Consider the following 15,074-nt stretch of genomic DNA (forward strand, 5'->3'; position numbering starts at 1 on the left):
GGAGGATTTGGCGTACGGTGAAGATCTGATAGTAGACCGTTGTAGACCGCCCATCGAGGTAGCTGGCTTGATAACTTCCCACGAACTCCTGTTCGCTTTAGGTGACAGACGTTCAAAGATGATCGAAGATAGCAAAAACACACTGTGGTTTACTGGCTGAAGCTTTCTTGGAAGTTGGACACTTTGGGCCTTCCATCGGGTGTTTTCTGCTCTCGGATTTCCTGGAACAGATTGGACACTTGGGAGGTTTCGTGCAACCTTGTACCTTCATGAACTTCGCCACCATGTCGAATCGCCTGCAAAGCTTGCTCATGTTTGAGTCTTTGTAGTCCCAAGGCTGGTGTTCCGGTTCGAAACACCTGAAACAAGCCTCAGACGGCTGGCAAATGCTTAACGTGTAGTCCGACCAGCCCAACATGAGCTTCCCTATCTTCATAGATGCGTTGGCATCCGCCACAGATAGCCGAATAAAGCCAGCAATGTCCCTACCCGGTCTTTCTGCAATCTGATAGCCGCGGAGGTCACGTATACCTTGCACTACATCCGCTGAATTGTGACGAACTTCTTAGCATCCTTGATCTCATCCAGGTTTTACACTGAAGAGTTGCTTCAGCAGTGAGAGGTCTCTTTCGTCAAGGACGTCGTCCACCAGACATTTGTAGGCAGGGCCCTTACGCTCGGTATCCTTCCTTAGCTCAATGATCATTTTACCGGTACGAGTAATGCTGCAAACGTCGACCCCCAAGATCGCTGAGCTTAGCATCGCTCCTCATTGCCTTCAGAACCTCCGAGTACTCGGACTCGTCGGTCTCGATAAAAGCTTCCTAACATCCAAAGTCACTTCTGCACAGTAGCGAATCCCCTTCTTCTTGGGCTGGAGCGCTATCTCGGCTGTCTTTTTAACTCACAGGATAGCGTCTATCGTCGACCTCCCCTTCCGGAAGCCGAATTTGTTGTTCAGGAGATCATTTACACCCTCGGTGTGCCTCAGCGTTCTATTTCTTCGTTCAGGCTTTTCTGCATAGCAGATCTGAACATCTCGGGAGCCTCTGCAATAGTTACTTTTAAGGCCAAGTTCGGAACTCCGTCCGGACCTGGGGCCTTACGCTAAGGAACTTAGCTATCCTTGAAAGTTCCACATCGGTTACCCTCTCCTTATCGCCAGCCCCAGTCCCCGGCTGTCCTACGAAAGGAGGCCAAGCATCATGACTCGGAAATCCCCTCGATGATCCCCTCCAATATCTCTGAAGACTGCTCTGTATGAGCTATTACACCTCTTGTATTGGCTATCACGACCATGTAGGCTTTACCACACGAATTCGCATTGGCACTCTGATAGAGACCCTCAAAGAGAGCATCGCTACCAAATCGTCACCGCCTAAACCGAGTAGGTTTCGCTCACGGCGGAGCGCCTCCCTAAATACCTCTTCTTCGAAGTATGATGTCTTCCACCTTAGAGCACTTCCCAGACAACCAGTCATCGTATAGGATGTTGCATAAGATGATAAAGTGGAGGCCATATGCGTGCATGCCTCCATTTAGGCGCATGTAAAATGTACGTATATCGCCTCCACTTTAACATCCTATACAACATCTTATACGATGACTGGTTGACTGGGTTGGCCTTGACCTCTACCCGCTGCCGGCTGTTGTTGTAATCGATACTGTAGCGAACCGCCAGGTGATCGCTGTGAGTGTAACTATCGTTTACTCTCCAGTTAGAACTACCAGGACTACAAAAAGTAACGTCTTTAACCGATTTCGCGCCGTTCCAAAAAAGATACTCTTGATACCGAACCGACATTAGCCAGATCGACATCTAGCATGGCCAGCGTCTCTAGCAGGAAATGACCACACTGGTTCGAAAAACGGCTTCTCCATTCCACGGCCCAGGCATTGAAGTCAACTGCTATTACAACCAGCCTTCGCCCATTCAACACGGTTGTCATATAGTCCAGCATCTGCGTTAGCTGTTCGATTGACCATCGCAGAGGCGCATAGTAGCCACAGAAGAAGACCCCATTTAATTTGGCGACCATGAAGCCCTCATAGATAGTAGGTACCAACTCCTGGACGCGGTATTTACCCGTCGTTGGGTGCCGAATTTCCCGGAGCAAATTAAAAATGGGTGGGATTCATACAGTCTTGTGTCTTATGGCCTTCGACGCCGCATCACCTGCACAATTTGCTCCTGTCAGGGCCTTTGCAGCCCCATGACTTGTGCCCTGGTTCCAGACACCTAAAACAATCCTCCGGTGGTTCGTGGAAGGTCTGATGGCATACACACCAACATACCTTGATTATCCCTACTTTAACGGACTTTTCATGTCCGCCACAGGTAGTTGAACCAAGGTTACCTGTATCCCTGCCGAGCCCTTCCACATCCGAACGGCTGCGGTGGCCATCTGCAACTCGCACTGTTGCTCCCGAGCAGAAGGGCATACCTTACAAACACCATTCAAAGGGCAACATGTGCTCTAATACCTAAAATTGTTATTGCTGCGGTATTCTACGAAATGATATGAGAACATCACAATAACAGTTGGAGGTATTTGAGCAGAGTTTGGTATTGATGTAATATTTGCTGGTTTAGCAGTGAAAATAACCAAAGGACAAGTTTGGCTGTTACATCATGAAGTTATCGAACAAATGAGACATTTAATAACAAGAAATGTTTTTAGTTTGTTATTCAATAACTTTGGGACACCAAATACAGCACTTGAAATTTTAGGTATGCATTCATTATTGATATAACAAGATTGGTTATTTCCTAGGTGTTATTTGTACAAAATTTAGGTATTCGTTTTTGTTGTTTTGCCTCTTATTACCACCTAATGAAGGGCATATCAAGGTATGGTAGTATTTAAAATAAATACCTTGATATGTTATTCACTTGTTATTTTCTCCTGCTCGGGCTGCAATGCCGTGACGATCTCTTCCGCTTCGGTGACCTCGTCTTGGTTTTCCACCTTCAGAGTCGCCTCTGCTGTAAGAGCCCTCACCTCAGCTCCTTCGCCAAGGACCTTTTCCGACAGACTTTTGTAGACGGCGGCCTTGCGCTGTTTGTCCGCTTGAGCTCAAGGATCATTTCACCCGTACGAGCACGCATGATACTGCGCACGTCGGCTCCCAGATCTTTGAGCTTGGCGTCGCTTCGCACTTTTACTTCGACATTTCGGACCGAGTACTTCGACTTTTCGGTCTTGATGACGAGCGCGTCGCCTTTCTCACGCTTGGCACTTACTCTTTTACGCCTTCTTGGTTTGGCGTCCCTGACTTCCTCGGCCTACGGCTTTTTCTTCCTCCTCTTCCGCACAACTTTTGTCCAAGAGGGTCCTCCCACTGGTCCGCCCTACGTTGTGGTTACGAAGGGCCTAACAACGGTCATAACCCCATGTACCCTTCCGTCCGGGTCGGGCCAGCCATATCAGGCCCAGCCTTCCCAGCTTTCCGGTACGCCCGGCTGGGGTCCGACTTACCGGCATTACTACGGACTTTCTGGGTTAGTAACCACCTAGCCTTGTGTGTACCGTCAGCAGCTCCTCTACTGACGGCTGCCTCACCCGCTTCTGCGAGTGCTTAACAAAAGCAGTCGCATCCGCCACACCTTCAGAGCCCCCTGCAAATGTGAAGGCCATCGTCTGGGTAGACGTCGTAACCTTTGCTTTCGCCGGTTCTGCCGCTGCAGTAGTTTTCACAAGTCTCTTAAGGTCTTGCTTGGCATCGTTTTAAAGTCCTTGCTTATGTTGGACGTCGAGGACGCAAAGTTGATGGCTTTACTAAGCTGCTGCTCAACCACCTCCATTTCAAACAGTCTTCCTCGATTTAGGTTAATGGCCCTCCCCCGACAGGCTAGCCGGGGAAGCAATCGGACTTCCGACGCTGATACTGCGTGTTCAGCTTCCTGCTCCTATCTCCTTATCGGAGACCTAGCGAACCCGCTTCTTCCGATGAGGTTAGTCTCACCACTGCTTGTACCACTAGATTTTTGATTTTTAGTTGAACTTATTTTCGGTTCCCACGAGTGGCACGGAAAAAAGAATCCACCACGTAAGTGCACCGCATTGTGGAGCCTCGTAGCCGTGCGGTTAGGGTCACCAAGCTTCTAATCGCACCATGCTATGGGGTGAGGGTTCGATTCCCGCTCCGGGCGATGAAACTTTTCGTGAGAATAGTCCCAAGCGGCATTCCCTGGTTTAATCCCCAGCGGGAACTTCTGGAGAAACTCCCAAATGAAACTCCAAGAGGAATTTTCAGGGTGAACTCCAGGAAGAATCCTTAATGTTTCTTAACCCTCTAATACCCAAATTTTTGATTTTGATCTAAGTATCATTTTTCGTCATCTTAAATCGATTAAAACATGTTTTGGAAGATGATTCTTTTTAATTATCGATTTCGTGAATTTCAGTTTTTGATTTTTCTAATTTTTATTTTTGAACATCCCCACACTTTTATATTTTTCCTGGAAGCCAATTTGGGAAACGGATTTTTTGAGATGAAAACATTTTGAGATTTTATGATTATTGTTAAAATATTATTATTTTAAATTTTTTTCACAGAAAATTTTATTTTCCGTGTTATTTTAAGGAAAATAATTTTAGAGTGTATTCGATTCCCTTAAGGGGCTGTCCATAAACCACGTGGTCATTTTTTTGGGACTTCTCGACCCCCCCCCCCCCCCCCCCGCGTGGTCATTTGTCCATACAAAATTTTTTATTCGTCCATACAAAATGCTCAATGGCCGAACCCCCCCCCCCCCCCTCATGACCACGTGGTTTATGGACAGCCCCTAAACTATTAAACAAGGATAGAATGATTTGGGAAAAATTTAAAAATTGTAATTGTAGCGATTCAATACAAAATAAACAATGACTTCTAAAAGATGACTAGAACATCAATTTTTCAATGATTTTCAAAAAAGGTAAATACGTTTTATAATACACCAAAAACCATTTTGAGATATACAAAACAGTCCTAAATATCAGCCAAAAATATAAAAAATTTGATTTTCCACGAAACAAAAATTACAAAAATGATCAAACTTTACCCCGTCTAAAGGCGGGATTGGGTAAGAAAGATTGTCTACAAGAACCCCTAGAGGAATAAAAACAAGAGAATTCAAGAAAAATCCCTGAAAACTACTAGGACCATACCTAGAAAGACTACTAAAAGTATCCCTTGAAAGAATTCCTGGAGCAACAACAAGGAGCTTCTGAAGAAATTAACAGAGAATGGAAGAATTCCGTGAAGGAACTTCCTAGAGGAACACCTGGATGGGTTCTCAGAAAATACTTCATTAGAAATTCAATGTCTAGGCGGAAATTTTGGAAGATCTTCGCCAAGAATGCATAGAAAAATGCATCCTGGAACTCCTGTTAAAAAAAGGCAGTTGTCCACTAAAGAAACTTCCAGAGGAATCTACAGAAAGAATTCCTGTATGAATCCCATTTTAGAAACTCCTGGAGGAATGCGCAACAGCAATTACTGGCGAAATCCGCAGCAGGAACTGGAGAAATCCTCAGAAGGAACTTCAGAGTAATCGCCAAGACGAAACTCTGGGGTCTGAAAATAATCTTGGAGGATTTTTTATCTCCTAGCAAAATTCCCGGAGGGAACTATCAAATCTGCCCGGAAGTTCTCACTCATACAGACTCAATTTTCTTCCTAAAAAATTCCTGCTTATTTCGGAGAATCCTCCAGCATTGAACTCAAGGTTGGCACCAATTTCTCCCGCCACCAACACCGTCTCAGAAATCATCCATTTCTTCTGAGGATCTTTACGGCTTTCCTTACAAGGGTATCCATCTGAATCTGAAACCCCCAGCAGATATTGTCCTGGAAAAAATCCAGTAATCCTTTCGAGGAGTCTAGGCGATTCCTTTCGGTGAATTCTGCAGTAATTCCTCTAGCGCGACCACCAACCATACCTTCCGAGGCAGCCGCCGTCAATTCTTGTAGAATCCTGCAGCAGTTCCATGCCAGCAATCATTAAATAATTTCCCCGGGAAGTCCTCCAGCAGGATAATGGCGACTGGATTCCGTGGTTGAATTCTCCGTACGCAATTTTTAACTCCCGGATTTATTCGCAGCCGCCGCGCCGCAACGTCCTCAGTTATTTTGCAGTTTGTTTTTGTTTATACATAGAAGAATGGAACATTCCTACATATTTGGAACAACCGGTGCGTTCGCGCGTGGTTTGGTCTATTTTCCTTGGTCTATTTTATTTGGAACGGTTCAAAATTGGTATAAATTTAGACCAAAAAATGGAACACCAGTGAAGTTGCCCTAACATCTTTGGTAGCCTGCTCCAGTTGCGGTTCAACGCCCGTGTGAGGTTCGCGCCACTCATCTGTGTGTCTTCTACTTGCTCGTGCCGCTCTTGATTGCTCACTAGGAGATACTGCAACTTCCACCCTCACCCGTCAAGGTGGCGATCTCGCCAGTCTTCCTTTTGCGAACGGGTTAACCGTCGTTTCCTGTACTACACTGCTCATGTCATCTTTATAATTCGATTTGTAGGAGGTCATTCGGCAAAACACTCTTAAAGTTATTTCGGTAACTTTTTTTCTATTATAGCACAATTCCACAGAATTCACAAATGACAAATATACACGCTATAACTTAGTCAATTCCAATCCAATTGACTTGAAATTTTGTACACGGCTAGATACTATACGTATCTCATAGCGTTACAAAAATTGTGTCAGTATGTTCAAAATTGGCTGAGTTATAGCAGAAAAGTGCCAAAATAGGACCCCGGCCGAGATGGTTCCACTTCCCTGCGTATCTCTAACTGATTTTCAACAACCACGATGTTGTTGTTGCATTCTTTTACGTGAGCACGCATCTTCGAGGTCGATCTAAGGCAGAAAGAAATCTTTAGCATTAATTTGAAAACGCTCCGGTGGATGGTTCCGTACAAGTGCAACAACATAGGCTATACATCTGTATGTAGCGTATTGTGCTCAGAGCCATATTCTCGTACAGCGATGAGCGTTGTTTTCTCCATCGGAAAGCGGAGATGGATGGAGATAGGATTAAGAGAGGAAGTTTTCACAAAAGCTTCACTTTATTATTATTAAATCCTCAACGACGGATGATGTTCTACACTGAACTACTAGTGCACTGGCTGCAACGTCGTAGTTATAGGATAATGGAGCAAAACCGCCAACCTCATTTAGGATTTCGTGTTCGTACCCACCGATGTTGTTGCAGAATTGCTTTCGCACTCATCCCCTTTCCAGGTTTGGGTATAACAGTGTTGAAGAATGCATATTCTTTATAGTTAAGAAATAATAAAACAGTTTACGGAGAGCTTGTTGAAGCATCCTTTTGAAATATCCAAGAAACGAAATCAGTGCAAACTTAAACGATTCAGTTGAACTAAGAACAAAACCTTTCTAAAACGATATAGAGCAGGGATACCCAAAACAAAAATATTACAATCCGAATGTCAAAAAAAGCCACACTCCAGGGGGTGTAGGTAGATGATAGATCACTGCATCGAAGCTGAAGCTACAACAACCACGCAAAAAAAATGATGCAATGCTTTGTAAATATCTCCTCAGTTACACAGTACTTCTTGGAGCAAAAGACCTACTTGAATCCCATTCTCATGCACTACCCACCTCCACGATAGAGTCCCGGAAGTGACCCTTCAATTTTCAAGCTCAGCGTTTTCATTTTGTTCCTTTTGACTGATAACCACCATTACCTCCACCCAAACGATGAATAATGATAAGAACAATTGTTAGTATTTTTTCATAACCAAAACAACAATTTTGCACTAGTCCGGTTGAACTACTGAAACTCGAACCGAAATTTGGTTTTCTCTCTCTTCTTTTTCCCGTTTTTGTCGGTTTTTCCTTCGAATATACCAACTTGTCAATAAAAAAACAACCGCCTGCGTGCGTTGTGAACCACACGCTCACACACACTAAATCCCAAAAAAGGCGAAGAAGAGACAGTATCGTTCATCGATCTACCCCCCAACAATACCTCGAAACTTCCAGAAAAGGGCATACTCAAAAAACACGGATTCGGCCTAGTGTTGGTCGATAGCAATAAAGAAAAATGGCCCGACGATACACAGTCCGATAATCTCGAATTGATAGCTCAGCAAGAATCCACTATTCCTCCATCAGGTGGCCAGGCGGGCGCAGCGGTCGTGGGCCCCGTACCGGACGGCATGAAGTTTGTCAATGGGTACCACGAGGATATCCTCGAAGCGTTGCGCCGTTCGGCAGCCCAGGTACCACGTAGTAGTGCTAACACACCATCGGGTAGCTTCAGTGAGGAGCTGCTTCGGAAAACGCTAGCGGATTGTGTTAGCAACATGCAGATCCAGAACCCTCCAAGCGTCTACCCAACAGAACGGGAATACCAACGAGGCAGCAGTTCCCGCACCGGGTCCAAAGAGAACGTATGCGTACCTCATCCACTGTTGAGCGATACGACAGCTACGACAACGATGATACCCCTTCATCGACAACAGCAACGTCCACAGGACGAAGACTCACACGAACCGTTACGTATCCGAAATCTAGAGGACCTAATACGACAGCTGGAACATCACTCCTCACGACACATGAGCCCCAATGGCTCCGAGGACACCCGAGTGTCCGAAACCGAAATCGATCGACACTATAGAGTAGATAGTTCAGCGCCTTGTAGTGAATCATCGCATGGGTAACTATGAGGTCAATCTCTCGTTTGGGAGCTCTATTTTACAACCGTTTCTCTTCCAATTTCAGCTCAAACCAACAACTAGCTCAATCACAGAAAACTGCCACGATACTGCCGCCCTACAGTAGTCGCTGTCGTCCTCCGCGATCGGACGACGAGTCCCGGTTTTCGTACGGAGGTAGCGGTGGGGGAGGACCTGGAAGTAGCGGTACCGGTCGCTACCGACATTCTACCAGCCGCCATCCCGCCCATCAACCCCATTCACCTCATTCCTTTAGTCATCATACCCACCATGGGCACGCTCATGGCCACTCGTCTCATGCGGGCCACTCGTCGCATCATTCGTCTCACACGCACCTGCATCAGGACGAAGAAGGAATCTACGAAAGTGCCGATCCCCATCCGGTGCATCCGCACCCACACGATAGGAATGCCCTAAGTGACCAACGTGACACCAACGATAGTGAAAGGTAGGTGTTTCTGAACCGATCTAAACAAAACCAAAACAAGACCAAAACAACAGCACCTAGAACGTAAAGTGGTGTTAGTGGCTGCCTGCAAACCGCTTCGTATTGTACATACAAATTTATCTCGGTAGCAACCCCATTGTCCTGCAAGAAGACCTAGAACATCCCTAAGCCAACTCCCCAAGCTCCACTAGAGAACGCTTTTTATTCAAACAAACCTCCACTTCCAAATTTCCCTACTACCATCACCAAATCAGCCCAAAAACATCAAAAAAGAAAATACCAAACGCACACATGTGTAAAACAATCCAGCTTTTTCCGGACCATTGCATTTTAGTTCCCATGCTTCATCACTATCATCCGAACTGTGTAAATATCGCCATAAAAAGCGTGATTGCGATGGCGGTGGCAGCAGCGGTGGCGGCGGCGTCGGCGGTGGCGGAGGCACCGGGAGCATCATCAGCGGCGGTGGCCCAGGGGGAGCCCCAAGCCGTCGCCGACGAGAGTTCGTCAACACCAGGTCCTTGGACATTCGCGACCTGGAACGGGACGGGACGGGCTCATCCGACGGCTAGTAAGTTAACGTCCATTTACGTAATTCCCGGAAAGTTTGATATGATCTTCTCTCTGCAATTGTAGTACCCAGTTTGGAACGTAGTCAAACCAAGCCCCCCATATGTACAAACGAGCTCTTGCGTAGAACTTTTGGATCTCTTTTTGTAAATAACACACTACTGTTGAAGACACACCATCGTAGACTTTGAAACCCGTGTTCGAGCCGTCCCCCCAGGAGCTTCTCAATAGCAACTGATGTCCACCACGGTTCGACAACTTGACTGATCCCAGAATTCATTTAGTTTAGGTCAACTAAGTAGATCCTGATCACACAAAAAAAAAGTTTGTAAAATTGATACCTTTTTCTTAATTCTTGATCATAAACATAGTAAAAATTTCTGTGCAATTTTTGTTGCATTTCGAACTCAGGGTTAAGATCTGGATTAATAGCTAGGATATAAAAAAAAGGATTAAATTCAACCAACACTTTAAATAACCCATTTAAACTCCACAAGACCATAAAACACTAATTGTTTAAAAACGTTTACAGTTTAAAATTTATTTCATGTTTAGAAGAGCTCTGGAAAACGAAATCAGTTTCACCTATTAGCACTAAATAAGACATGTATGCTTGTTACCATCAGTTTATAAGTATGTTAGGATAGCAACAATGAGGTCACGTATCGTGAAAGACGATTCCTGAATTTTCCTGACTCAAAGAAAATAATTTTTAATATCTTACCCAGATTTTCAGGATAAATCAGGGGATAAATCGATTATTCAGATTCAAAGAATTTTGAAACAATTTCACAAGATTTAATGAGTTTTTTTTTATTTTTGCTGGCGCTTTAAAATTTACTTTTATTTAGCTCGTCACCATAAGTGACGAAGCAATAAACTCACGGGCAATCGGCAAGATATTTTTCCCCTATTGGGAATATGAAGGCACTCCGTCTAATTATCTTAATTAGGCTTTAGTTTTTCCGAGCGTTGTTAGCAATGAATGTGATGAATTCCTAAGTAATGTTTCACAATCAAAAATGATTCATACTTACTTGATACTGATCGACCACAACTCATAGTGTTGAGATTTCTTCTTCTTTTTCTTCTTCTTCTTTTTCTTCTTCTTCTTTATGGCTCTACGTCCCCACTGGGACTTGGCCTGCCTCGCTTCAACTCAGTGTTCTTTGAGCACTTCCACAGTTATTAATTAAAGGGACTTTCTTTGCCTGCCATTGCATGAATTTGTATATCGTGAGGCAAGTACAATGATACACTATGCCCAGGGAGTCGAGAAAATTTTCTTGACCAGAACGGGAATCAAATCCAAATAGCGATCCATAGCCTTAACCACTATGCTAACTGAAGACAGTGGAGACCCCTATAGGGGTGAATATATGCCGAATGAAACAACCGCCTCACTGGTCTCCGTCTTGGGTCAATAACTTCCAGCCGGCCTTCCAGTAGAGAATCCATACTGTCTTGTTATGCAGATCATCTACAGCCGCAAACCTTTAGATAAATATGATAATGACAATGATATTTACCAATGCATTAATTCAAAATGTTGTGTTGATAGTGCAAAACAAACATTATCTTGCTTTTTTGCATTTTCTTGCATTAAAACTACATCATCTAGAGTCTTGAAATCCTGGATTTTTCTTAGTTCATATGTCTGTTATTGGTAAACAATTTCAAACGGTTGTTACGCCCTTTTAATCTAGGTATGGCATTTTAAAAGCTTATATCCACGTTAATAGTAAGGAATCAAAGCTTGTTTTTCTCAGAGATGGCGCCACCACATTAAAAGTAAAATCATTTTTCTTGTATGGACAAATCGCTGGCTTGCACTTGTTCCGCATCGCAGCGATTTGTGCCTTGGTGCAAAAAGTTGCAAATTAGAAACAAAATCATTATCCCTACGCGTTTCTTCTGGATTCATTGCAGTAACAGAGAATTGATTGCATCATCATACAAATTTCAAGTTGTTTACTTCTTTTTTTTCTGACTGGCAATTTGCACCCGTGTTGCGCATGATGTTTCGAGTGGATAGGTGCCAGGCGGCGCCGCTGTATATGTGAAAAACACATGGAACACGAGCGCCGTCTATGCGTAGCGCAAGCTTTTCTGCTTGTTTACACTGTTATCACGTTTACCGCATTTATCAGAAAAGCGCCACTATCGGCACTTTAGCAAAACCGCAGCTGCTTGCTTCCTATTAGAGCAACATTAACGGGGGCTACTATTCGAGCAACCCGCGCAGCGCTACCATTTTGACTTAACCACCCTTTTCCACACCGGTAGCAATCAAATTAGTCACCCTGATTCGTATCGGGAGGGCTGTCATATTCCCATAGCATTTTTAGCAGTGCAACTGTCCCGCTACTATATTTGGTCACCCACCCATACACTCAGCGAAGTAAACTACCGATATTCATCAAAATACCTTATGAAATTTAGCCATAACTGTAAAGTATGGATGCCATAAGAATACCTTATGGAAATTGAACATGCTTATTATGACCTAATTACATAAGATAAACTTATGAAAAGAGCAGAAAAATCATAAAATGATGCAGACTGGAATCGATCCATGAACGTCGAGATCACTGAGCTCGTGCCCAACCCACGCGGCTATCGACGCTTGAGAATATCGTGTTGCTAAATGTGTATAAAAGCCAAACTGTGAGTCGATTCTGCGTCATAGACCGACCTTATGAAAATCGTTCTGGCCGTTATGAATTGTTTAAAGGCCATTTCATAAGATAGACCTTATGATTATCTTAGGTTTATTTGTCTGGGTGTAGCGCTACTACGGGGTATAGAACCGCACCGTTAAAGGTGCTCAGTGTCCGATTTCAAAAATCTAAGTACCAATCAGAAGATAATAAGTCAAAGCAACTTTGAACATGATTTAGGTGAAACTGAAAATTTTACCTAAAGTTGCAACATTTTCTAAACATAAATCAAAACTTAGCCAAAATATCCCAAAAAGAAGCTGAAAAAAAGATAAAAAAATCCGGTAAAACACGCAGAAACTTTGCGGGTTTTTTCCTCTTTTTTCGGCTTTTTCTGGGCTTGGCAAAACTAGTGTCGGCCCCATTTTACAAACTCAAAATGTATCACAATCAGAGTTTCCCATTACTCATGTGTGCATAAATGTGACAGCGAGCCTCCCACCAAATAGGCCTTTTCAGTTGACAGGTCCGTGCATGCCACTGCTTACAACTGCCGAACAAAGGCGCAAACGCTGAATTGTCATTTTCATAGGAGGACTGTCAAAGACCCCAATAATCAGCTGATTTTAGACTTCAGCCTAGTTTGGTGTTTGAAAGGAATCGCTCAAGAAACTTCTTGACCGATTCCTGGCAGAAACTTTCCACGGTGACTGCCATTTGAACTGTCATTTCTTCGCAACTGCGTACTGTGATCAAAGAAAAACGGTTTCTTGGGAGATTCAGGCAAGGAATTTCCCATACATCAAGATAGGCCGAAAAATTCCTTCTGAACTGCAAACAGCGCTTTCAAATGAAAAGGCCCATCGTCTCCTAGCTCTTCCAAATCGCAGTGTGCTGTGCTACTAGGAGGCTCACGAAAATCTGGTGGGTGCGAGCTAGGCGCTTAGCACTCGTCTCATGCGCTGCGTGAGCTGCTGGTATCTAAGGTGAAAACCAACTTCTTTAAACGAAGTCGTATACAAAGCAAAAAAGCCATATACAGACTGAAGTGGATGTTTTGATTTAGGAACCTCAATGAGATAGTGACGAACTTTTTAACCCTTATGTGGCCAACAGGGTACCCGGGTACCCAGTGCCCATTTAAAAAGCACGGTGTAGAAAACAGCAAAAAGTTTGTCGGACACATAACGGTTAAGCATTCAATGCAATTTTAAAAAAATAAAACATTGTGTGTACGACATTATTGGTTATGTTTATACATAAATATATTCAACTGCTCAATCAATAACGATTATGTGGGATGATATAGGACTTTTTTTGGAAAACATAATAATAGCTTTTTTTACCGTTAAGTTGTGAAAACGTCAACTACAACGGCCTACTTTTTTTTTTTCATTAAAACACAGGTGCCGAAAAGTACTACTTTTCGACACTTGTGCTGAAAAGTAGCACTTTTGCCAAAATATATTTTTAATTCATTTTCGCGTGTATAATCAATAGCAGGATGAACTGCATGTCAAATGAAGGTCATTGATCATGATACTCAGTCGTACCTCATTCTGCAGAAGCATGTAACCAAGAAAAACCCCATTCAAACCTAATTTTTCGTAAAAACAAAAAATGTGTATGCAAAACTCGATTTTATTCACCACTCATCATGAGCAAATTCGCACAAATCAATAATAATCATAATATATGATATTCCTGCTATAATTGCGATGGCTTTCAAAACGTTTGCAAAACTTCGTATTGTACAGTGACCCCACAATTTATGAATCGGCAAAAATGACCACAGTTTATGGATCACTCATTTGATCACCATGGTGATTCATAAATAGTGTACAAAATTAAGGTGATTCATCGGTGTGGGGTCACTGTATGTATTGTGTTGTATTGTATAGTATCATTGAGTTTGTCACACAATAAACAAATTGATGCAATGGCAAACAAAAAATGCGGTTTCAATAATAACTGAGGAAGTACTCAAATACACCAAGTTCAAAAGAGGAAAGTCATGTTTCAATGGTAACTTGAAGCCAGAAATAACATAAAGTTGTGAAAAACCTTAATTAATTGCCGTTCTACGCCCAATTGTCCCATTTTATATGGGAATCCTATATAACATGAGACAACTATGCGTAAAACGGCAGTATAAATCTAATAGATATTTTACTTATTTTATTTTTATTTATATTAGAGAAATAGGGGGACGCCCTAAGCAAAAAAAAGCGTTAGGTCTGTATAACAGAGAATTTAACATATTATCAGTTGGCTTACCACTTTTAGTTTGTTGTCTTTATTGTGAAGAAATATTTAATTGTAAACAATGTGTTTTTTAGGGCTGGCATGAAATGTATGGGGAGAAATGGACACCCATCGGGACATAATGGACACCCCTGCATATTCTATGCTAATTCTTTGATTACTTTGACCCAAGCTTTGACCAGTTTAGTAATTTTCCTACGGAGATCAATACCACAGATACTCCATCTTAGACAAGTTACAAAATACAAAGTTATTTAAATAAACTCTAGGCTAAAATAATCGGATTGATTTTTTACAAACTCTCTAAAACGCCTTGATCCCGTATTCTTAATTTGCCTGTAACTTTAAGAAAAACACAAAACCAGATCCGTTTTTCGCACAGAATGACAGGTAAACATCTATTGCAAGTTTATACACAACAGAA

At 43.0% G+C, this 15,074-nt stretch overlaps 1 protein-coding gene across 22 annotated transcripts in view; it reads left to right on the forward strand.

The window, feature by feature from the left end:
- The window catches only part of LOC109422898 (disintegrin and metalloproteinase domain-containing protein unc-71), a 1,549,374-nt gene that overhangs the window by 1,516,084 nt on the left and 18,216 nt on the right, over positions 1-15,074 (forward strand). For 11 of the 22 annotated variants that reach the window (XM_062845411.1, XM_062845413.1, XM_062845410.1 and 8 more), the window contains 3 exons: positions 7,953-8,688; positions 8,754-9,155; positions 9,490-9,726. In XM_062845411.1, coding sequence (XP_062701395.1) covers positions 7,953-8,688; positions 8,754-9,155; positions 9,490-9,726 — 1,375 coding nt within the window. Of the gene's footprint in view, positions 1-7,952; positions 8,689-8,753; positions 9,156-9,489; positions 9,727-9,791; positions 14,274-15,074 lie in introns of those variants that run through there. The other 11 variants (XM_062845424.1, XM_062845416.1, XM_062845418.1 and 8 more) reach the window with 3 other exon arrangements.

Source organism: Aedes albopictus, chromosome 1 (genome assembly GCF_035046485.1).
Source record: "Aedes albopictus strain Foshan chromosome 1, AalbF5, whole genome shotgun sequence".
NCBI classification, from domain to species: domain Eukaryota; kingdom Metazoa; phylum Arthropoda; class Insecta; order Diptera; family Culicidae; genus Aedes; species Aedes albopictus.